Source organism: Lissotriton helveticus, chromosome 1_2 (genome assembly GCF_964261635.1).
Source record: "Lissotriton helveticus chromosome 1_2, aLisHel1.1, whole genome shotgun sequence".
Taxonomy (NCBI): Eukaryota; Metazoa; Chordata; class Amphibia; order Caudata; family Salamandridae; genus Lissotriton; species Lissotriton helveticus.
Genome location: NC_136058.1, coordinates 180,269,888 through 180,293,025, shown reverse-complemented (window position 1 = coordinate 180,293,025; position 23,138 = coordinate 180,269,888). Strand labels below are relative to the sequence as shown.

Here is a 23,138-nt window from a genome sequence, read left to right as displayed (position 1 = left end):
AATGTCCCTACGTTTGGGGGGGGGTTATGTAGGAGAGTGGGGTCTGGAATCCCATGGCCACCCCAGATTTTTGCTTTTTGCTTCACTGGTTTACGACTTTTCCTGGCTGTGGGCCTGCTAATCAGACCCACAGCCTAGCTGTGTTCTCTCTAAAATTACAACCATGTACCCTAGGTGCATTTACCAATTGGTACTGGGCCACCTTATCAGTTCCTGTACAGTATACCTTAGGTATCCAGGGCATGGGTGTACCCAGGGCCTACCAGGGGCTGCAGCATGTATTATGCCACCCCTGGATGGCCATCTAAACAGACACAACTGGCTGCACGACAGCTTGGGCAAGGTGGTGTAATCACCCTTTGCTTTAGATATAGTTCCCTATATCTAAACCTAAAATGGACACATATATTCCTATCAGTCACTCCTATGGAAGGCCTTATCAATCCTGAAGGCAGAGTGCTTGGAATTATGTGAGATGGTGCTCTGGCATGAGCTGAGCCCGTTTGCAGCTTGCGGAACCAAGTCCTAATAGCTGTTCCATGATAACGCTATACCATATACTCTTAAGTGCATTATAATCCTCACGGTTAAATGCTAACTCTGGTATAACATTATCAAAACATGTCGAGTAAGGTGTCATACGAATTGGAATACTACCCCCTCGCCAATTCCTGCGACGGGGGTAGCATTCCACCCTTCTAGAGGGACACGACATGTATGTAACTGTGAACCCCGGTTAAAGTTAACTCGAGCCTCAGCATCACAAGATGGATGCTGCCACCACAGACACAAGTCTGACCTCCTGCTGCTGGGAGTCCTTCCAGCGAGGGAGGCTCAGACAAAGGGTTTCCTGCCTTGGGAGGTGCTAGCACCACCCCAGACAGGATTTTGTGTATTAGGTAGGCCAAGGCTGAAAGGAATGAGACATGCCTGGGGCACACAAGGTGCCCTGTGCATACTCTGGTTCCAACCAGTTGCTGGGTCACTCCAGCCCCAGCTCTGGCAGGAAACCGGACAAAGGATACACCCCCTTCCTGGTCCCACCCAGGGGAGGGACCTAGTCGTAGTGCAGTCCCCTTTAGCGGAATAAAGGTAGGAGCTGGTCCCATTCCCAGTTAGATTAATCTTGACAACTTCCACGAAGAAACTCTTGACCTTCGACCTCCTGAACATCAGAAGACTGAAGAATCTCCCCTATGGTCAGGGAGTGACCATCCTGCTTCGCAGGCACCATCAAGCTCCTGTGTGGTTTGCTGCAAGTCCTTCCTTCCTGGAACCCGACGACTCAGCTCAACGAGATCCGGACCTCCAGACCCCTCTGACCTCTACCCACATCCACAGCACAGCTGGGACCCGTGGGTGCGACGAGTAACGTGGAGACGGCCACCTTGAAGAAACCTGCACAACGCTTCCAGCACTACCACCGAGGGATCCTCGAGTGAGTGCACCGGGGTCTGAGAAGCCCCCACACTGACACAGCTCCTGCATCAAAGATCAGCCCCCCCAGCCTCCACGAGATCTGCGTGGGGCCCTTTTTGCCTGGTTGCTGCTTTTCCTGTTGTCTGGTCACTTGCCGGCTGGCTCGTGACCTCTGAGACGACGACACGAAGATTTCGACACTGCTGGTCTGGTCCCCCAGACTGGCCCTTGCTTCCTTGTGAAAGAGAAGCACCCTGGACCCCCCCTGGTCCGCACCAGACATCTGTGTTCCACCGCGTGGCTTGCACTGGCCAAGGCCTGTTGACCAGATCGACGATCCAACACCGCCATCAGCAGCAGACTACGTGGGACAGCTCGTGCCTCCAGCCTGGTCGTGAAGAACAGCTCCTGGTCCGCGCAGCTACAGAGAGAAGCGACCCTTCCTTCACCTGAACGCAGCGACAGCATCTGGTTCCCTCCTGGTTCCAGCACCGTCATTGGCTAGTGACCGAGACTCTGTCCCCTTCCCTTTCAGGACTTCTCCTTCCTGGTTCCATCCTTGGAACCACCGGACTCCTTCATCTGGCTGCCTGCCAGCAACTCTTTGTTTCAGGCATCACCGGGATCAACGCAGCGAACCCGACACCACTTCAGCCCTATGCACCCGCAGCCTGTGGGTTAGGTAACTAAAGCTTCTAGGTGCTGAAGTCAGTGTTCACTATCCTAGTGTCCAGGTCCACTGTTGTTTTCCCTCCATCCAGCCGGGTTCGTCCAGAATCCGTAACTTTGTAAACTGTAGTATCCATAGACGTTGGCACGCATCCCGCGTGAGAGTTTCCACTCTGCACGTGAGTCCCGTGGGCCTCCTGCTCCTTACTTACCTAGTTCGTAGCGTAGTCCCAGCGATCCTCCAGCCTCTGGATCTCCTTACAGTACTTTCCTTCCTCGCATTCCATTGTTTCTAGTATATGGTTTGTCGTGCCCCTAAGGCACACGTGTAAATATTGTGCTAACTCGTATTTCCTTCTTAGTATTGTCATGTGCTTAGCCCTCTGATCTCATAAAGAGTTCAGAGGTGTTGTTATTAATAAATATATTGTTTATTTTCATAACAATCTGTGTGGTGTCCTTTCATTTGGTATTCAAGGGGTTATATTGTGGTAAAACAGCTGGCTTCACATGCCAAAAGAGTTTAGCCTAAGACTGCTTTGTCCATGCTACCATTAGGATAGCTGGTCTATAAGGTTGACTTACAACCAATCACCATAAGGGTTGCTTGGACTGATACAAGGTGATCACGAGAAGAACAAGTTACTTACCTTCGGTAACGCTTTTTCTGGTAGATACTATATCTGCCTGTGGATTCCTCACCTTGTGAATATCCCCCTTGCGTCAGCAACGTTCGAAATTTTTCTTCGTAGCACGCCGGCGTGGACGACGTCATAGGAGCACGGCATCGCGCGCGACTCCGTCTGACGTCACCGACTCCTTATTAGGCCCACGTCGGCGTGATGACGTCAGTTCCGCCCTTTTTTCCGTGCCTTCGAGGCACACGGACGGACCAACGACAGCAAATATGCATATATACAATGTACACAGTACATACAAACCATCATAGCACACAGTGCATAGCAAAGGTATCAAAACCCAAAATATATACAAACAATAAAACCAGGTATAGCAGAGTGGACAACGGGGAGGCGGGTGGGCATGTGAGGAATCCACAGGCAGATATAGTATCTACCAGAAAAAGCGTTACCGAAGGTAAGTAACTTGTTCTTCTGATAGATACATCTGCCGTGTGGATTCCTCACCTTGTGAATAGAGTCCCACAGCAGTCCCCACTCCCGGAGGAGGGTGACCACTCTGCTATACCAGGAAATCTTGGAGAACAGAGCGCGCGAAGTGGCCGTCCCTCCTCACCTCGGTATCCAAGCAGTAGTGCTTCGCGAAAGTGTGGAGGGAGGCCCAAGTCGCGGCTCTGCAAATGTCCTCAACAGGTACACCTCTAGACAAAGCAGATGTTGCAGACTTTGCTCTAGTTGAATGTGCTCTAATACCCTCAGGAGGGTCCTTACCCGCAAGGGAGTAGCAGATCTTGATGCACAGGATTATCCACCTGGAAAGTGTGCGCTTGTGCACCGCTCTGCCCTTCCTGCAGCCAGCAAAACCAACAAACAGCTGGTCGTCCACCCGGAAGTCCTTAGTCCTGTCCAGATAGAAAGACACCGCCCTCTTAGGGTCCAGACGGTGCAGTCTCTCTTCCTCCTTAGAAGGGTGAGGGGGAGGATAGAAGGTAGGAAGGGTAATGGATTGTCCAAGATGGAAGGGAGTAACCACCTTAGGCAGAAAAGCAGCCCTGGTCCTGAGAACCATCCTTTCAGCATGAATGGTCAGGAATGGGGGCTTGGAACTAAGAGCCTGAAGCTCACTTACCCTCCTTGCCGAGGTGATTGCAACGAGGAAGATCGTTTTAAAATAAAGAAACCTCAATGGACACTTGTGCAAGGGTTCAAAGGGAGAACCCATTAAGAAGGTCAGCACAAGATTCAAATCCCAATGAGGAACAACAAAAGGAGTAGGAGGGAACATATTTGTTAGACCCCTCAAAAACCTTAAAACCACCGGAGATTTAAAAAGAGAGGGCTGATCTGGCAAACAGAAAAATGCCGATAAGGCCGAAAGATACCCCTTGACCGTGGCCACAGCAAAACCTTGCTGCGCCAGAGAAAGAGCAAATTGTAAAATGACAGATAAATGAGCTTTCAAAGGGTCAACATCCTTCTCCCTGCACCAAGAAACACATTTAGACCACCTATAGGAATAAATTGACTTAGTGGTGTCACGCCTGGCAGAAAGAATGACATCCACCACATCGTGAGGGAGAGAAAAAGAACTCAAGTTGCCCCGTTCAATCTCCAGGCATGAAGGTGTAATGTCTGGAGGTGGGGGTGTAGAACCTGCCCCTCCATCTGAGAGAGGAGGTCTGCCCTGTGAGGGAGACGGAGCAGCGGGTGAGAGGAGAGGTGGAGAAGGTCTGTGTACCACACCCTTCTTGGCCAATCCGGAGCGATCAATATGACTTGGGCCCGGTCTTGGCGAATCTTCCTCAGAACCCGAGGAATCAAGGGTAAGGGAGGAAACGCGTAAAGGAGTTGATTTCCCCAACTCAACTGAAACGCGTCCCCCAAGGCTCCTTGCAACGGATACTGGAGACAGCAGAATGACGGGCAGTGAGCATTCTCGCAAGAGGCAAACAGGTCCACCCGAGGAGCACCCCACATCTGAAAGATGTCGTGAACCACCTCCGGGTGAAGCCTCCACTCGTGGTCGGCAGAGAACTGCCGACTGAGACTGTCTGCACGAACGTTCAGAACCCCGGCCAGATGATTTGTCATCAGACAAATCTGGTGGTCCTGAACCCAGGACCAGAGACGCAGAGCCTCTCTGCAGAGACACTGCGACCCTACTCCTCCCTGCTTGTTGATGTACCACATCGCGGTCGTGTTGTCCGTCAGGACCTGAACCGTCTGACCGCGAAGGGAAAGGAGGAAGGCCTTCAGCGCTAAACGTATCGCCCGCAATTCTAGAAGGTTGATATGAAGCAACCTTTCCTCTGGAGACCAAAGCCCTTTGACCTCCAGGTCCCCCAGATGAGCACCCCACCCGAGAGTGGATGCATCTGTTATCACTGTGGCCACTGATGGAGGCAGTTGAAAAGGCTTTCCTTGAGACAGATTGCCTTCCACGCCCCACCAAGACAGATCCGCCGCAGCTTCTCTGGAGATCCTCACTGACTCCCTGAGATCTCCGTTGTGTTGATACCACTGCCTGCGGAGGCACCACTGGAGTGCCCTCATGTGCCAGCGTGCATGACTGACCAACAGAATGCAAGAAGCCATCAGACCGAGCAGACGAAGGACCTTCAGGACTGGAACAACCGCTCCATTGTAGAATAAAGGAATCATCTCCTGTATGTCGTGAATCCTTTGAGGTGGAGGGAATGCACGACATACAGTAGTGTCCAGTACCGCACCTATGAACAGGTTGCGCCGGGAGGGCACCAGGTGAGACTTGGGTACATTGATCGAAAAACCCAACCTGTGCAACAACTGAGTTGTCTCCTGCAGATGATGGAGCACCTTCTCCGGCGACTCCGCTTTGATCAGCCAGTCATCCAGATAGGGGAACACAGGTATCCCCGATCTCCTGAGATGCGCAGCCACCACTGCCATCACCTTGGTGAAAACTCGAGGCGCAGTAGTAAGCCCAAACGGAAGGACCGCAAATTGGTAGTGCTGCGATCCCACCGTAAAACGGAGATACTTTCTGTGCGACTTCAGAATGGGGATGTGAAAATACGCATCCTGCAAGTCGATCGACACCATCCAGTCTTCTTCCATCAGCGCTTGAAGAACCTGAGCAAGGGTGAGCATTTTGAACTTCTCCTGTTTGAGAAAGAGGTTCAAAATCCTGAGATCCAGGATTGGCCGAAGCCTGCCATCCTTCTTGGGTATCAAGAAATACCGGGAGTAGCATCCTTGACCCCTCTCCTGCTCTGGAACCACCTCTATTGCACCATTTCGGAACAGAGCCAGGACTTCTTCCTGCAGCAGCAGCAGGTGGTCCTCCGAACAATAACCTTGACAAGGAGGGTAATAGGGAGGGAACTCCTGAAAGGGAAGTGCATACCCATTTTCCACGAGATTGAGAACCCAAAGATCTGATGTAACCGATTCCCAATCTCGTAGAAAATGAGTAAGCCGACCCCCTACTGGCCCCACATGATCCAGAATGGTGGATCTAGGGCTGCTTTGCTGATGCGGGTGGGGGTTGGGTATTATTGGAGGAAGTGGAGGAAGAGGAGATTTGACGCCCACGTCCACGACCCTTCTGCCTACCTCTATAGGACTTATACAGAGGGTTCTGCTGTTGCTGCTGTTGTTGTTGTTGGCCTTGTCTGAAGGGACGAAAAGAGAATCTACCAAAGCCTCTAAACTTTCTAGTTGTCGACCCTCTCATCTGGAGACCCAAGGATCTTGCAGTAGCACGGCTATCTTTAAACCTTTCCAAGGCGACATCTGCTTTTTTACCAAAAAGGCCAGTCCCTTCAAAAGGCAAGTCCAGCAACGTAGATTGCACATCCGCAGAGAAATCAGAGGATTTTAACCACGCGGCCTTCCTGGTCGCAATAGAAGAGCCCATAATCCTGGCAACAGAATCAACCGTGTCCATGCCACTCTGAATAACCATGCGTGCAGCAGCCTGAGTATCTGAGACCACCTCATTAAAGTTCTTTCTATCCTCCTCAGGAAGCTTAGATGATAACTGCTTCACAGAATCCATCAATGCATGGACATATCTTCCTAAAAGACAAGTAGCATTAGTGGATTTAAGAGCCATGCTCCCTGAAGAGAAAGTCTTCTTTGCAGACTGATCTAACTTTTTTGAGTCTTTGTCCGCCGGCACTTGAGGGAAAGAGCCTGCAGCCCTGTTAGAACATGCCGCCTGCACCACAAGACTTTCAGGAGAGGGGTGCGAAGAAAGAAACTCAGGGTCACCAGGAGCCACCCTGTAGCGCCTAGCAACAGATCTTGAAACCGCAGGAGCAGATAATGGTCTCTTCCAGATCTCTTTTATTGGATCTGATAAGGCATCAGTGAACGGTAACGTAGGTTCAACAATAGAAGAGGGAGAGTGTAAAACTTCAGTAAGTATGTTGGGCTTATACTCAACCGTGGGCAGTTTCAAGTTGAGAAGATCTGCAGCCTTCCTAATAACGACGTGATAGGGTGCCACGTCCCTAGAAGGAGCATCAGAAGCTGAAGGTAAACCCCACTCAGGAGAGAGCTCCAGACCACTAGCATCACGTAGGTCTTCAAAGTCATCATCAAGAAGTTCACCCTCTTCCACATCTGAATCTTCATCTCCCTTTTCTTCCAGAAGACGCTGAGCCCTTCGTCTCGACCACTCTATTCGAATCGAAGTCGACGGATTCGGTAACGACTCCGACGGAGCCGGATTCGACGTCGAGCGAGGAGTCGGGGCAGCCGAAGGACGAGACTCCGGACAGGTGTGGAACCTCGATCCAAACTACGAGGTCGATCCGGAGTCGGCGAAGCCGCATGCGGAGTCGAAGACCTCGGTGGTGCCGTACCGAGCCAAGGTGTAAGAGGCGCCGGCATAAAAGGCATAAATGGAGCTGGGGCGTACGACTGAGGAATGCCCAAATTGTATGATAATGGACCCATGGGACCAACAGGTGCTCCAGTGGGGTACATCGCTCTGGAATACACCCCAAACATCGCATTGAGAAAATGCGAGGGGTCCTGACCAGGACCAGGAAAGGGAGGGTACGAACCTACCGGATGCTCTAAAGGAGGTCGATCCGACACAGGTTCATTTTGACCCTCTTGGTCCACAGGAGTCTCCATCGGAGTCGGAGTTTTAGGAACTACCTCTTCTTCTTCCTCATGTTCCGAAGAATGTAAAGATTCCGGATCCGGTTCCGGAGTCGGGGAACCTCCGAGGGACTGAGCAGGAGAAGGAGAAACGAAGTCCTTATGGTGTTTGTGAGACTTCTTCTTCGAATCTGAAGATTCCTTCTCCAAATGATGCTTTGAGCTGTGCTTCCTCCTCTTGTGCTTTCTCTTCGAGGAGCTCGAAGCGTGACCCGAAGTCGACTTCGATCTCGATCTTGATCTCTCTCTGGACCTCGACCTCGCTTTGGATCTCGACTCCGCTCTGGACCTCGACGCCGACCTCGACTTCGATCGAGACTTTTGTTTCGATCTCGAGCGTCTCGACGTCGACCTCGAAGATCTCCCAGCATCTCTTCCCTTTACCTTCGCGAGAAGTAGTTTTGCTTCACGCTCTCGAAGCGCCTTCGGGTTCATCTTAAAACAAGATCGACAGTTCTTGACGTCGTGGTCTGAACCCAGACACCACAAACAATCGCTATGTGGGTCGGTGATTGACATCATGCGGGCACAAGACCCACATTGTTTAAATCCTGTCTTCCTCGACGACATCCTCGATGAAGAAACAAATCGCAAAGGAGAAACAGTAAAGATTAAATAATAGCCAGATACTAAGTATCGAGAAGTCCCGAAAACCGTTAGCGTCGGAGACGCGGAAAAAAGGGAACTGACGTCATCACGCCGACGTGGGCCTAATAAGGAGTCGGTGACGTCAGACGGAGTCGCGCGCGATGCTGTGCTCCTATGACGTCGTCCACGCCGGCGTGCTACGAAGAAAAATTCCGAACGTTGCTGACGCAAGGGGGATATTCACAAGGTGAGGAATCCACATGGCAGATGTATCTATCAGAACTAGTGAGCATCATATATCAGGCCAACTTCTCACACCCATCACCTTGGCAACCGAATCCGCTGTGTCTAGGCCAGACTGGATGACTTTGCGAGCCGCAGCCTGTTGGTTTGCAAACACCCTATCTTTCCCCCTATCTTCTTCATACAATTTAGGAAGAAGTTGTTTGGCAGAGTCCATTAGGGCATGAATGTACCTACCCAACAGACAAGTCGCGTTGGTAGACTTCAGAGCCATGCTAGCCGATGAAGACCTTATTAGCAGACTGTTCCAACTTCTTGGAATCCTTGTCAGCCGGAGCCTGCGGAAAAGCACCTGTAGACTGTTTGGAACAAGAAGCCTGCACCACTAAGCTCTCAGGAGAGGGGTGAGATGAAACGAACACCGGCTCTCCAGGAGCAGGTCTATATCTTCTGGGCACCAACCTTGAAACTACAGGAGCAGAAAGAGGGTTACGCCACACATCAAGGATTGGCTCAGTCAGTGCATCACTAAAAGGCAAGAGTGAGTCAACCACACAGGACGGAGAATGAAGCACCTCTGTGAGTAAATTAGGCTTACACTCAGCCATAGGGAGCTGCAAATCCAATAGTTCCGCAGCCTTCCTAATCCCAGTATGGTAAGGTGCAACCTCTTTCAAGGGGGATGGCTTCTGAGAAGCAAAGTCCCACTCTGGGGAAGTATCAAGTCCACTTGCCTCACACAAGTCCTCAAATACATCTTCTGTGTCATACACTTCTCCTTCCTCTCTCTCTTCAGCCGGATACTGCTCCTCCTCCAATAACCTCTTCTCTTCTGTCCTCGAGTGCATCTTCGGCGGTGCCACACGCGGTGTTGATGGCTCCGGAAGTGGCGTTGAAGGAGGATCCACTGTCGTAACCGGCGCCGATCGAATCTGAGAAGCTTCACGGGATGGAGCCGGGGACTGCCCATACGGCATCGTCATACTCTGAGCTGGAAACTGCCAGGGCGGCGACGTCTGCATAAATGGCACAAAGGGAGCCTGTGGATACTGGTGAGGCACACCCAAAGTAAAGGCCCTAGGACCCATGGGACCCGAAGGTGTTCCAGAGGGGTACGAGGTCCATGCGAAGACGCCATACATTGCATTAATAAAATGCGATGGATCCGAACCCGGCGCGGGAAACTGGGGGTACTGAGCCAGTTCGAGATCCAAACAAAGCACCTCTGGAGTGGGAGCCGCTGGAGCCACAGGCGCAGCAGCAAGAGCCGAAGAAATCTCAGCATCAGCCGGATTTGACGCACCCTCTGGAGTCGGTGAGAATCTCAACGTCGGTGACTGCTCCGGAGTCCCCTTGTAAGATGGAGACTGGACCAGAGTCACCTGAGGAGACACAGAAAGAGAAGGAGAGACAAAGTCCTTTTCTTGACGTCGAGAAGCTGGAGAAGGTGACCGACACCACAGCCTTCGACGACCGGCGCTGAGAAGCATGCCTCTTCTTATGCTTTCTCTTGGAGTCATGTAACGTCGATGATTTCGACTTTGACCCTTCACGACCCCTTTTTTCTTTTCTTGCCTTGACCATATACAGCTTGGCCTCCCATTCCTTCAGAGCCTTCGGATTCATCGTCCTGCAATATGAACAGCCCTCGACGTCGTGGTCAGATGACAAACACCAAAGACAGTCCTCATGAGGGTCAGTAATCGACATATGACCCCCGCATTCCTTGCAGGGCTCAAAGCCCGACTTCCTCGGGGCAGACATGCCAAAACAAACAAAGATACAATCGAAATAACAAGGTGGTCCTCTTATGGCTCCAGTGACGTCATGCTGAGCCGCGTACAGAGCCATGGTATTGTGACAACCTCGTCGGCGTAGAGAGCTAGGAAAAAAGTTTTTAGTGGAATGCTGGCGCAGTGGATATTCATAAGGCGAGGAATCCACAGGCAGATGTATCCATCAGAATGACTGTGCATTAAGGAGGCTTCTGGTAAGCAGCAGAATACAGCCATAGTATTGACAGATGTTATGTAGATTTGCAGAAAGCACCATTATCCAGGAGGCTATCCTGGCGCTGAGCAGGTGTGAGTCTAGGCACAGCTAGGTCCTAATGGGACTAGAAAAGCCAGGGCTTCAGTTTCTTCCAGAATTGAAGAACTGAGAAGGAGGCTCTTATGTGTAGTGGCAGGTTATGCCATGCTTTAGGAGCGATGTAGCTGGATCAGCTTTTCCAAATGTGTGGGATTTGTGCAAGTAGGAGACCAGACGAGCGGAGGTGTCTGGAAGGTTTGTGAAGGTATGCTGGGTCAGTGTTATGTGGTGCTCTGAAAGTGTGTGTGAGGAGTTTGAATTGTCTTCATTTGTGAATGGAGAGTGACTGGCCTTTCAGGTGTGATGGGAGTGCAGCATGGGAGTTTGAGAGTGATTCTGACCACAAAGTTCTGAATGGTCGGCAGCCTTCTGGTGAGTTATTTGTTGATCCTGGCACAGAGAGTGTTCCCTTAGTCCAGCTTGCTTGTGAGCAGCATGTGTGAGTGATGGTTTTCTGGGTGCTGGTTGGGATCCATTTGAAAATCTTCCTCAGCATCTTCAGGGTATGGAAGCATGAGGCAGTGACGGCATTGACTTGGGTGGTCATGTCAAGTTTACAGGCAATGATGATCCCGAGGCTCTTGGCATGTGTGGTGGGGGTGGGTCGGTTAGCCACCAGGTGGAGTCCCACAGTGATGTGTTTTTTCCAAAGATCACGATTTTGGTCTTATTGGTGTTCAGCTTTAGAGAGTTAGTCTTCATCTAGTGGGTGGTTTCAGTAATGCAGGTATTGGTCTTGATCAAGGTATTGGGCATCTTAACCTTGAGGGAGAGAACGAGTTGTGAGTTGTTAGCACTGGAGCGGACATTGATATTGTGAGAGCTGAAGATGTTGGCTAGAGGGATTGTGCATGCATTGAAGAGGGTCGGGGTCAGGGAGGATCCTTGCAAACTCTGCAGATGAGGTTACAGGCCTAAGAGGTGTACAGTGCCAGGCAGACTGACTGGGTCCTTTCGGCCAGGAAGCAGCAGATCCATCGGAGTGCATTGCCTTGGATTCCAATGTCGTGTAGGCGTTGGATGAGGAAGCAGTAGTAGACCATGTCAAATGATGCAGAGAGGTCCAAGAGGATGAGGGAAACCATGTCTCCTCTGTTTAGAGTCATGCAGATATCATCTGTGGCGGTGATGAGGGCAGTTTCAGTGCTGTGGTTTGGTCTGAAACCAGACTGAGTGGTTGTTGAGGTGTTCGGTGAGGTGTCTGTTGATCATTTTCTCTAACCTTGGTCGGGAATGGTAGCAGGGAGCACGGTCTGTAGTTGGCAAGCATTGAAGGGTCTGCAACAAAGGATTTCTTCAGCAATGGGAGGACAGTTGAGGGTTTCCAAGCATATGGGAAAATCACGAAAGAGGTGGAGGCATTCAGGATGGGTGTGAGCATGTCACTAAGGGGTTGCAGTCTTCTTAAGTAGGCATCTGTGGGGGCCCATTAGTAGACGGCCTTCAGGGTGGAGGTAGCTTTGTCTGGGGTGTTGACAGGCTATGTGGTTAGCATTGGTTCTTTCGGATAAGATGGTTAGAAGTTTGGCAAAGTCTGTCACATTTGGTTGCATGCTGAAGTGGATGTAAATGGGTGTGGTTAACCCATGGCAACAGTACCACTGATGAGACTCTGTAGACTGCAACTACGTGGACTTTTGATGAAGAAGCTGTCAATGTGGAAATAGCGACCACTGAAGAGATTCCCTGTTAAACTGTCAATGCTTTGTTCTATGGCAATCCAGGTAGGGAAAACAAATGACATTCTGATAACGTCATCGGAGCATGCAACGTGAAATGTAGAGGCTGAGGGCAGTGACACTTTTGAGGTCTACAAAAAGAAAAACTGTGATAATTTTGGCAATAACCTCTTAGTCTTTGACATTAAATCAAGAAAAGTGCAATGTCCATGAGGGCTCCTTTGAAGTAGATGCTATATTCTCATAAGCGGCAGCTTTTTTAGTAAGATTTGAACTTTTTCTTTGTTATGCCTTTTCAGGTTGCGCTGTGTACAGACTCAAACCCAGAGAAAGGGGAGAAGATGTGTTGTCTTGGTCAGAGCTGCAGACTTTCCAACTGGGGGCAACCAGGTTCAAGTCCCTGCTTCGGCTCAATATCCTGTGATTCTGGGCAAATCACTTAGAGCCATATGTATCAACACATTTCCTCCTAGGCACAGAATGGGCAAAACCCTTTGATACATCTGGCTTCAAATTTTCTCATGTCTAAAAAAAACAACTAACCTTGTTTACTGTACTGTGGCTCATGTAAAGCGCTCCAATGGCTGTGGGGGTGAGTATGCAGCAAATAAAACTGCTACAATTTAAAAAAAAAAGCGGACGCAATGAAATGCATCACTCTGAGAATCCTAATATAGACACGCTATTCCCCAGGACCTACAAGATCTGAAGAGGCTTTTGACGGTGCCAGACATGACCAGTTCAGCATCTCTGTCCATGTCCCATCCTCTGAGGCAGCCTCCTGAGACAGAGGGCTGACAAGTGGATTGTAAATTACATGATCCAGCAGCAAATCCAAATATAGGACCGTTATCAATAATAAGTGAACAAAATATGACTTCTTTCGCACTATGGGCATTCAAAATCTGAGGTTTGGTATCCTCTGGTGAGAGGGAGTTACATGTACTCTCACCTCATCAGTAACATGGGGATCGACTTTAATGAAGTGGTAGTGCTACTACAGTGGCAGTGTTTAAAATCAAGCACAGTTAAAATTTATACTGCTATTTTAAGGTTACAGTGGGACTCCAAACCCAAATATAGAGAATTCAAGCATGTGAATTGATGAAAGATCCAACATAGCACTGTCTTTCCACTGTCAATCCTTTAATAACCGTATTGACACCACACACAAATCTCTTTCCTACTGTTACATCACCAATTAAGCCTGCTCGTTCTACCCTCTTTCCTTTCTTGCACTATCAATTTTCACCTTCTTGTTACAGTCTTTCCACTCAAGCTCATTACCATTCTAGATCACTTCAATTCCACATGAATCCCTCCAAAGTACTCCCTCACAGCGATTGTCTGGCCACCAATCACTCAGTGATTTACATCCTCATGAACCCTGAAAACCAGCAACCCCCACCATCATCATCATCCTCCCCCCCCCCTTTAGCTCACTGCTTCCTCATGGTCATGATTAATTCACACCAGTTCATCAATCAATATTTTGGCTCACTCTTCTATCTCCAGCTCCTAACACTTCTGCCCCAAGCTCCATCACTCATGGTCAGTTTGAAGGTTTTGAAGCATATTTTGTCAGGTACTTAAAAGCCTAGTCACGTATAGGAAACAAAGTCTATTACATAAATAGGGGATTTTACTTCACCTTTTGGAATTTCGAACCGGTCATCCTTCTTATACCAGAGGCATCCTTGACTTGTGTCCAATATTTTGACAGGATACTCTGTGTCAATGCAATCTGAAGTCTTCAGTGTAAAATCAGTGGCTTTTGTGGAAACATAAATGACAATCTATTAGTACATGTATGAAACTAATGAAACCAGTTCAATATGGTGTTCTTAAATGGAAAAATATGAATAGTAAGCTTGCTACATAATCTTTGATTAAATACAGCAGGTTGCTTGTGCTTTGGTCCCTTGTGTCAGTGTAGAAACTGCCACGACGTCAAATATAAGTATAGTAAAGGCAATTTAATAATTCATAATCTGCAAAAGCTTTGTAACTAGTGCACAAGTTACTTACCTTCGGTAACGATATATCTGTAAGAAACAGTAGTTAGTATTAGATTCCTTACCTTAGAATATCCCCAGGCGTCAGTCTGGATCCGGAAACTTTTGCATAGCAGTACCCCTGGCGTTGCTAGGCGTCGTCTGCGGCTCCGCGTCCATAGTCGGCGTCGTTGGCGCCGGGATGACGTCACCAGACTAATTAGACGACGCCCTCGCGCACTGACGTCAGTTCTTATACAAAGCTTTTCCGGGTCAGAAACGCAGAGCCATGATAAAAACCAACAATGGTGCCAAAAAACAAGGGCCCTCAAAGGGAAATACCTTAACCCTAGATATCGGTTCGCAGAACGGGGAGGATGGGTGGGGCGGTAAGGAATCTAATACCAACTACTGTTTCTTACAGATATATTGTTACAGAAGGTAAATAACTTGTACATCTGAAAGAAACAGGTTAGTAATAGATTCCTTACCTTAGAATAGATACCTCGGTGGTGGGTCTGCGAACCAATGATCACAACAGAAAGTCCTGGAGAACGGAACGGCCGAAAAAGCCATCTCGCCAGACTTGACTGTCCAGGCAGTAGTGTCTTGGGAACGTGCGCAACGAGGCCCACGTAGCTGCCTGACAGGTGTCCTGCAAGGGGACTCCCCGACCCTGGGCAGTAGTAGCCGCCGTGGCCCGAGTGGAATGGGCCCTCAGCCAAACAGGAGGCTCCTTTTTAGCCAAAGAGTAGCATGCCTTGATGCACAACACGACCCACCGAGAGATGGTCCGTTTGTGCACCGCCAGTCCCTTCTTAGCGCCCACATAACCAACGAAGAGTTGGTCATCCACCCGGAACTGGCGTGTGTGATCAAGATAGAAGGAGAGCGCACGTTTTGGGTCCAGACGGTGGAGCCTCTCTTCCTCTTTCGAGGGATGCGGAGGTGGAAAAAGGTGGGTAAGGTAATGGACTGCCCGATGTGGAAGGCTGTGACTACCTTGGGTAGGAAAGAGGGACGTGTTCTTAACACAACCTTGTCCGGATGGACAGAAAGGAAAGGAGGTTTAGAGGAAAGAGCCTGGAGCTCACTCACCCTCCTGGCAGAGGTGATGGCAACCAGGAATGCAGTTTTGAGAGTAAGAAGACGAAGAGGGAAATTGTGAAGTGGCTCGAAAGGAGCGCACATCAAATAAGTTAGAACCAGGTTCAAGTCCCACTGAGGCATCACAAAAGGTACAGGAGGAAACATATGAGTGATGCCCTTCAAGAACCCTATGTACAACAGGGGACTTGAACAAAGAAGGCTGATCACGAAGCCTTAAGAAGGCAGAAATGGCACAGAGGTAGCCCTTGATAGTGCCCAGAGCAGAGCCCTGCTGGGCAAGAGAAAGAAGAAAGAGGAGAACCTCAGAAAGAGGGGCAGAGAGTGGATCCACAGCCTTTGCTGTGCACCATGCCACGAATTTGTTCCACCTGCAGGCGCATACCAATTTTGTGGAGGGACACCTGGCTGCCAGAATCACATCGCAGACTTCAGGAGGCAAGTCAAATGACCTCATCTGTCGCCGCTCAATCTCCACGCATGGAGGTGGAGACTGGACAGGTTCGGGTCGAGGACCGTCCCCTGCTGCTGCGACAGAAGGTTCTCCTGAAGAGGCAGACGAATCGGGGGAACGACTGACATGCTGAGTAGCTCGGCCCAGTCCAGAGCCGCAAGAATGACTTGGCCCCGGTCGCGTCTGATCTTCTTCAGCACTCTGGGCAGAAGTGGTATAGGCGGAAAGGCATACAACAGACCGCAACTCCACTCGCGACGAAAAGCGTCTCCGAGCGAGTGCCGCCTTGGAAATTCCAGCGCGCAGAACTGATGACATTGCGCATTCTCTTCTGTGGCGATCTAACCAAGGCTCTCCCCACTGCTGAAAGAGGCCTTGCGCCACGTCCGAGTTCAGACGCCATTCGTGATCCATCATGCACCGACGGCAGAGTTTGTCCGTCCTGGCGTTCAGAGATCCCGCCAGGTGTTGAACCACCAGGGTCACGCCCTGATGTTCCAGCCACTGCCAGAGCCACAGGGCCTCTTGGCAGAGGGTCCAGGACCCCACCCCGCCCTGTTTGTTGGAGTACCACATGGCGGTGGTGTTGTCCGTGAACACCTGCACTACACTACCCCGGACAGAGGGGAGGAATGCCTTCAGTGCAAGTCGGATCGCCCGCAGCTCCAAAAGGTTGATGTCGAACCGGGACTCCGCCGGAGACCAGAGGCCTCTGATCTCCGCCTCTCCCATGTGGCCCCCCCATCCCAGGAGGGACGCATCCGTCATGACTGCGTGCTCCGGTTGGGGTAGGGAGAGGAATCTGCCGCTGACCCAATCGCGGTCCGTGAGCCACCACTGCAACTGTCTCGCAGTGCCCTCCGAGATCAGGACGTGGTCGGACAGGTTGCCCTGATGCTTGACCCACTGAAACTTCAGGTCCCACTGCAGAGCCCGCATCCGCCACCGGGCGTGATGCATCAAAAGGATGCAGGAGGCCATCAGCCCCAGGAGCCGCAGCGTCAACCTGACCGAGACCCGGGATAAAGGCTGAAAGATCGGAATCATAGCCTGAATATCCCGAACCCGCTGCTCGGGAGGATAAACCCGAAACTGCGCAGAGTCCAGAACCGCTCCGATGAATAGGAGCTTCTGAGAGGGGCACTGGTGTGACTTCAGCACATTGATGGAGAACCCCAGCAGGTGCAGGAGGTCGGCCGTAGTCTGGAAGTGGCTGACGACTGACTGGGGCGAGCCCGCCTTCAATAACCAGTCGTCAAGATAGGGGAAGACTGACACCCCTAATCTGCGCAGATGAGCTGCGACCACTGCCATCACTTTCGTGAACACCCGAGGGGCGCTGGTAAGGCCGAAGGGGAGCACGGTAAACTAAAAGTGCTCGCAGCCTACCGTGAACCGCAGGTAACGCCGGTGGGCCAGCAGGACGGGGATGTGGAAAAACGCTTCCTGCAAGTCCAACGCTACCATCCAGTCTCCTGGGTCCAGGGCAGCTAAGACCTGAGCCAAAGTCAGCATCTTGAACTTCTCCTTCCGGAGGAAGCCGTTGACATTCCGGAGGTTCAAGATAGGGCATAGGCCCCCTTTGCCCTTCTTGGGAACCAGAAAGTAGTGGGAATAGCAACCACACCCTACTTTTGGCCCAGGAACACGCTCGATGGCCCCCTTGGCCAAGAGGGCCGCAACTTCCTCCTGTAGAAGATTCAAGTGATCCCCCGACACGCGGTGGTATTGAGATGGCATGGCTGGAGGGGTCGCCTCGAAGGGGAGGGAGTAGTCCCTTCGGACGATTTGCAGCACCCACCTGTCCGATGTGTTGGTGCGCCAGTAGAGGAGGTGATGGCGAACCCTGCCCCCCACTTGCGTCGAATGGGCCTGAAAGCTCAGACTAGGAGGGCTTTGAGGCGGATGCTGCGGGGGTGGATGTGGACTGGCCTCACCGTTGTCCCCGGGACACCGCCAAGGCGGTTACCACGTCCGCCACCGCGCTGGATGTTAGTCTGCGGCCCGTGGCTGGCAGGACGTGTGGGGGCGCCCCTTCCTTGGCCAAGAAAGGAGCGAAAGGCAGCAGTTTGCTGGAGCTGGGCCGACAGGCCCAAGGACTTGGCCGTAGCCCTGGAGTCCTTAAAGCTCTCAAGCACACTGTCTGCCTTGTCGCCAAAAAGGCGACGGCCATCAAACGGCATGTCCATAAGGGTGTTTTGGACATCAGCCGAAAAGTTGGCTGACCTCAGACAGGCGTGGCGGCGAACCGCCACCGTCGTTGCAATCGCCCTGCCTAGCGAGTCTGTTGTATCCAGCCCATATCGGATGGAATACCGTGCCGCATCTCGACCCTCCGCAAGGGCTTGGGCGAGATTAACCCGGGCCTCCTCCGGGCATTGGGGAAGCACGTCCGGGACTGTGTCCCACAGAGAGTGGGTATAACGGCCCAAAAGGCACGCGGTGTTGACTGACCGCAACCCCAAACTCAGTGAGGAGAACATCATTTTGCCATATTGTTCGTACCTTTTGGATTCCCGATCAGGGGGAGCTGTCGGGAATGCAGTCTGGGAGTTAGAGGCCTGGATGACCAGGCTCTATGGGGTGGGTGGACAAGAAGCTAGGGTCGCCCGGGGCCGGGCGGTGGCGTCTGGCCACGATCCTATCCACAGGGGGACCTGTGGCGGGCCTGGACCAAGTGCCCACAAGAAAGTCAGTTAAGGCCTCATTAAACGGCAGTAGAGGCTCCGAAGAGCTTGCCTGCGGTTTAAGGATCTCAGTGAGGAGGTTCGTCCTCACGGCCGCGACGGAGTGCTCAAGAGCCAAGGCCTTGGCCGCCCTCGTCAGCACCACACTATAGGCAGCCCTCTCCTCTGTAGCCACGGTAGGAGGGGAGACAAAACCAGTGTCGGGCGAAGTGTCCAAACCACTGGCCTCCCCTAGCTGACATGCCCAGTCCTGATATGACTGGCACTCCCGTGCCAGAGGGTCCTCAGACCCCGCCCAATCCGCCTCGTCCTCCATCTCCTGGAACTCAGGTTCAAATGATGGGGCCGGATCATAGAAGAAAAGTTCTTCCCTCGACGTCAAATGCGGCGTCGGAACCGGATCGAGGGGGGGGAATCGGGGACCCTGGGGGTCGGCGCCGGTGGAGGCGTCGTGAGGTCGACCAGCAGCGACCCGGATCCGGAACCGGATCCAGTGGGGCCTTGCGGCATCGGGACCGAAATCCCCGAGTCGGGACTGCGGGGCCCGAAGGCGCGCCGACAATCCTCGACGGAGGGAAGTGAGTCTTCATGGCCACGAGGAAGTCACGAATCTCCTCCGGCGTCGCATTCAGCCCAGGGACCGGCGGGTGTGGAGCTGGCTGCGATGCCTGCGCCTCTGGCGGAGCCGCGTGGGCGGTGTCGCCCGAAACCCCGGCTGCATAGCGTGAGCGTCGGGGGGGGGGGGGGGGGAGAGTCAGAAGAGCGGTGTCGCTTCTTCGACTTCTTGTGTCTCTTACCTGAGGACTTGGAGCCCGACGAGTGGTGTCGACTCGGCGAGCTGTGATGATTAGGGCCCCGCGACCGGTCCCTCGACCTCCTCCTGGACCGGGACCTCGAACGGCGTGGGGCCGACTGCCGGAGCTCGAGGCGCTTACGGGACTGCTCCCGCCTAGCCTTCGACGCCAAGGCCCGGCAGTCAGGGCACGGCTTGTCATCGTGGTCGGGCCCCAAACAATGTAGGCACTGGCGATGGGGGTTGGTAACAGACATCAGTCGGCACAGGGTTTGAACCCGGGCATCCCTACCGGCACCGATGGACTCGATCGACTCGAGAAAAAATAGATCAAAAAGTTTAGTCAAAAAATGACTACGGGTACCTCTTTATCCGGATCGGCGCTTGCTGGTGCATAAAAAAGAAGAACTGACGTCAGGGCGCGAGGGCGGCGTCTAAGTACTCCGGCGACATCATCCCGGCGCCAACGACGCCGACGCGGAGCCGCAGACGACGCCTAGCGACGCGCACGGGTACTGCTACGCAAAAGTTTCCGGATCCAGACTGACGCCTGGGGATATTCTAAGGTAAGGAATCTAATACTAACCTGTTTCTTTCAGATGAACAGGTTACTTACCTTAAGTAAAGATCTTTCTATCTTTCTGGTGGATACTCTAACAGCAGATTCCCAATCTTTAGAATAAATCCCCGGGGATTTTTTCCAGCAGTGTCCTGTGCACCAGTAGGTGGAGCCATGCAGCTCCGTACTTACTCCATACCACCCCAAAAGTGATAGAGCAGAGCCATACGCGAGTGCCACACTTCGTGCCACCCTTTTATGCAGTCAGTCGCTTGCAATTTACCTTTCAATTCCCTCAGACTTGGAGTGCAAATTAACTGTTGGTGACAGTGTGCCACTATCTAAATTGCGACTTTTTTTGATGTTAAATAGAGGTCACTCCACAGAATGGGACGCAAGAGGGTTGTGTGGAATTTGCAGTTAGATATAGCATCCGCCATGAAGAGCTTTACAGACGTTAAGTAATTTGTTCTTCTTATTGATACTTCTAACTCTAGAACCCTCTCCTTTAGAATAAATAACAAAGTAGTACCTCCCAAAGGTGGAAGATCTGTCAAGTAAACGAAAATAAAAAAGTCTTCCAAAATACAGTGGAGTGAAGGGTCCTTCCCGCCATGTCTGCTTATGAAGGCAGCATTACTTCTTGAATGTATCCACTAACACCTACATTACAGCCTAGCAGATGTCAAGGACAGACATCCCTCACACCAACACCATCATAGCATCCTTGACTCTAGTGAAATGGCCTCTCCGGTCTTCAGTATTCATCACTAGACATCACTGACTTTATCACCCCACACGCCCTCCCTTCCGAGGACTACATTCTATTGGGAGACCTCAATTTTCACCTGGAAAAAAGCAACGACAGCAACACCACCGCCCTTCTGGACAATCTCGCCAACCTCGGCCTCAAACAACTTGTCAACTCCCCCACTCACCACGCAGGCCACACACTCGACCCTATCTTCACCTCCAGCAAACATATCTCCTTCAGTCACACCACAGCTCTCCATTGGACGGACCACAATTGCGTTCACTTTATCTACAAAAAGACCACAAACCACAACCACCCTCAACCTACTCTGCGAAGAAACTGGAACAAAATCACCTCCGACCAGATCTCCTCATCGCTTCTTCAAAACACCCCTGCCCATTCTTCGAACCCCAACCAAGCAGCCATTAACCTCACTCAATGGCTAACCAACAGCGCCGACAACCTAGCTCCCCTGAAAAAACGTCAAATCAAAATAGGCAGCAAGAACGCCCCCTGGTTCAACGATGATCTCAAGAAATCCAAGAAACTGTGTCGCTCCCTTGAGAAGTTCTGGAAAAAAGACCCAAACACCAGCACTAAGGACGCCTTCAAAAACGCCATCCGCATACACCACCAACTGATCCGGACTGCCAAGAAAACCGCTTTCAAAGACCGACTGGACAACAACGCCCACAACAGCAAAGAATTATTCAACATCGTCAAAGAGTTTACCAACCCCAATGCCAACTCCAACGACATCACCCCCCTCAAGCCCTTTGCGACTCCCAAGCTTCGTTCTTTCACGACAAAATCGCAGACATCCACAACAGCTTCAACAACCAACCCGGAGACCAACCCACCCAACCTTCTGCCGTACCGTCACCCCCCCTGAGCATCCTTAATGACTGGAACACAATCTCCATTGAGGACACCATCCGCCTGATGAACTCCATCCACTCTGGATCCCCCACAGACCCATGCCCTCACCACATCTTCAACAAAGCAGACTCCATCATTGCACCACACCTCCGAGATGTCATCAACTGCTCCCTCAACTCCGCCACCTTCCCGGACAGCTGGAAACACGCCGAACTCAGCGCCCTTCTAAAAAAAAAAACACAGCTGACCCCACCGAACTCAAAAACTACCGCCCCATCTCGCTCCTTCCATTCCCGGCCAAGGTCATCGAGAAAGCTGTCAACAACCAGCTCGCCGCCTTCCTCGAAACCAACAAATCCCTCGACTCCTCTCAGTCCGGCTTCCGAGCCAAACACAGCACTGAGACCGCACTCATCGCAGCAACAGACGACATACGAACTCTTCTGGACAATGGAGACACAGTCGCCCTCATCCTCCTCGACCTCTCCGCAGCCTTCGACACAGTCTGTCATAGCACCCTGCTACAACGCCTCAGAAACATCGGAATCCAAGGAAAAGCACTGGAATGGATCACCTCGTTCCTCTCCGGAAGAACCCAGAGAGTCCGCCTCCCACCATTCAAATCTGAGGCCACTGAAGTCATTTGCGGCGTGCCACAGGAATCCTCACTCAGTCCTACCCTCTTCAACGTATACATGAGCCCCCTCGCGGCCATCGCCCGCCAACATAACCTCAACATCATCTCCTACGCTGATGACACTCAACTGATCCTCTCACTCACCAAAGACCCTAACACCGCCAAAACCAACCTACATAAAGGAATGAGAGAAGTAGCCGAGTGGATGAAGCAGAGCCGTCTGAAACTGAATTCCGACAAAACAGAAGTCCTTATCTTAGGCACCTCCCCCTCCGCCTGGGACGACTCGTGGTGGCCAGAGTCCCTTGGAAAAGCACCCATCCCGACAGACCACGCACGGAACCTGGGCGTCATTCTGGACTCCTCACTCTCGATGACCAGACAAGTCAACACCGTTTCATCATCCTGCTTCAACATTCTTCGCATGCTTAAAAACACATTTCGCTGGATCCCCACCGAAACTAGAAAAGCGGTCACCCACGCACTGGTGACAAGCCGCCTGGACTACGGAAACACCCTATATGCCGGTACCACCGCAAAACTTCAGAAAAAACTCCAACGCATCCAGAACGCATCAGCCAGACTCATACTAGACAACCCGCGTTAAGACCACATTTCTGGTCACCTGAAAAACCTCCACTGGCTCCCCGTCAATAAGAGGATAACATTCCGCCTTCTAACCCACGCACACAAAGCACTTTACGAACTTGGACCCGAATGCCTCAACACACGACTTTCCTTCTACACCCCCTCCCGCCTGCTACGCTCCTCTCACCAAGCCCTTGCTGCTGTA

At 51.7% G+C, this 23,138-nt stretch overlaps 1 protein-coding gene across 1 annotated transcript in view; it reads right to left on the bottom strand.

Annotated features, from left to right (window-relative positions):
* NRDC (nardilysin convertase) overlaps positions 1-23,138 on the bottom strand; it is a 2,150,332-nt gene that overhangs the window by 752,006 nt on the left and 1,375,188 nt on the right. Inside the window, exon 19 of the mRNA XM_078670713.1 lies at positions 14,133-14,252. Coding sequence (XP_078526839.1) covers positions 14,133-14,252 — 120 coding nt within the window. The remainder of the gene's footprint in view (positions 1-14,132; positions 14,253-23,138) is intronic.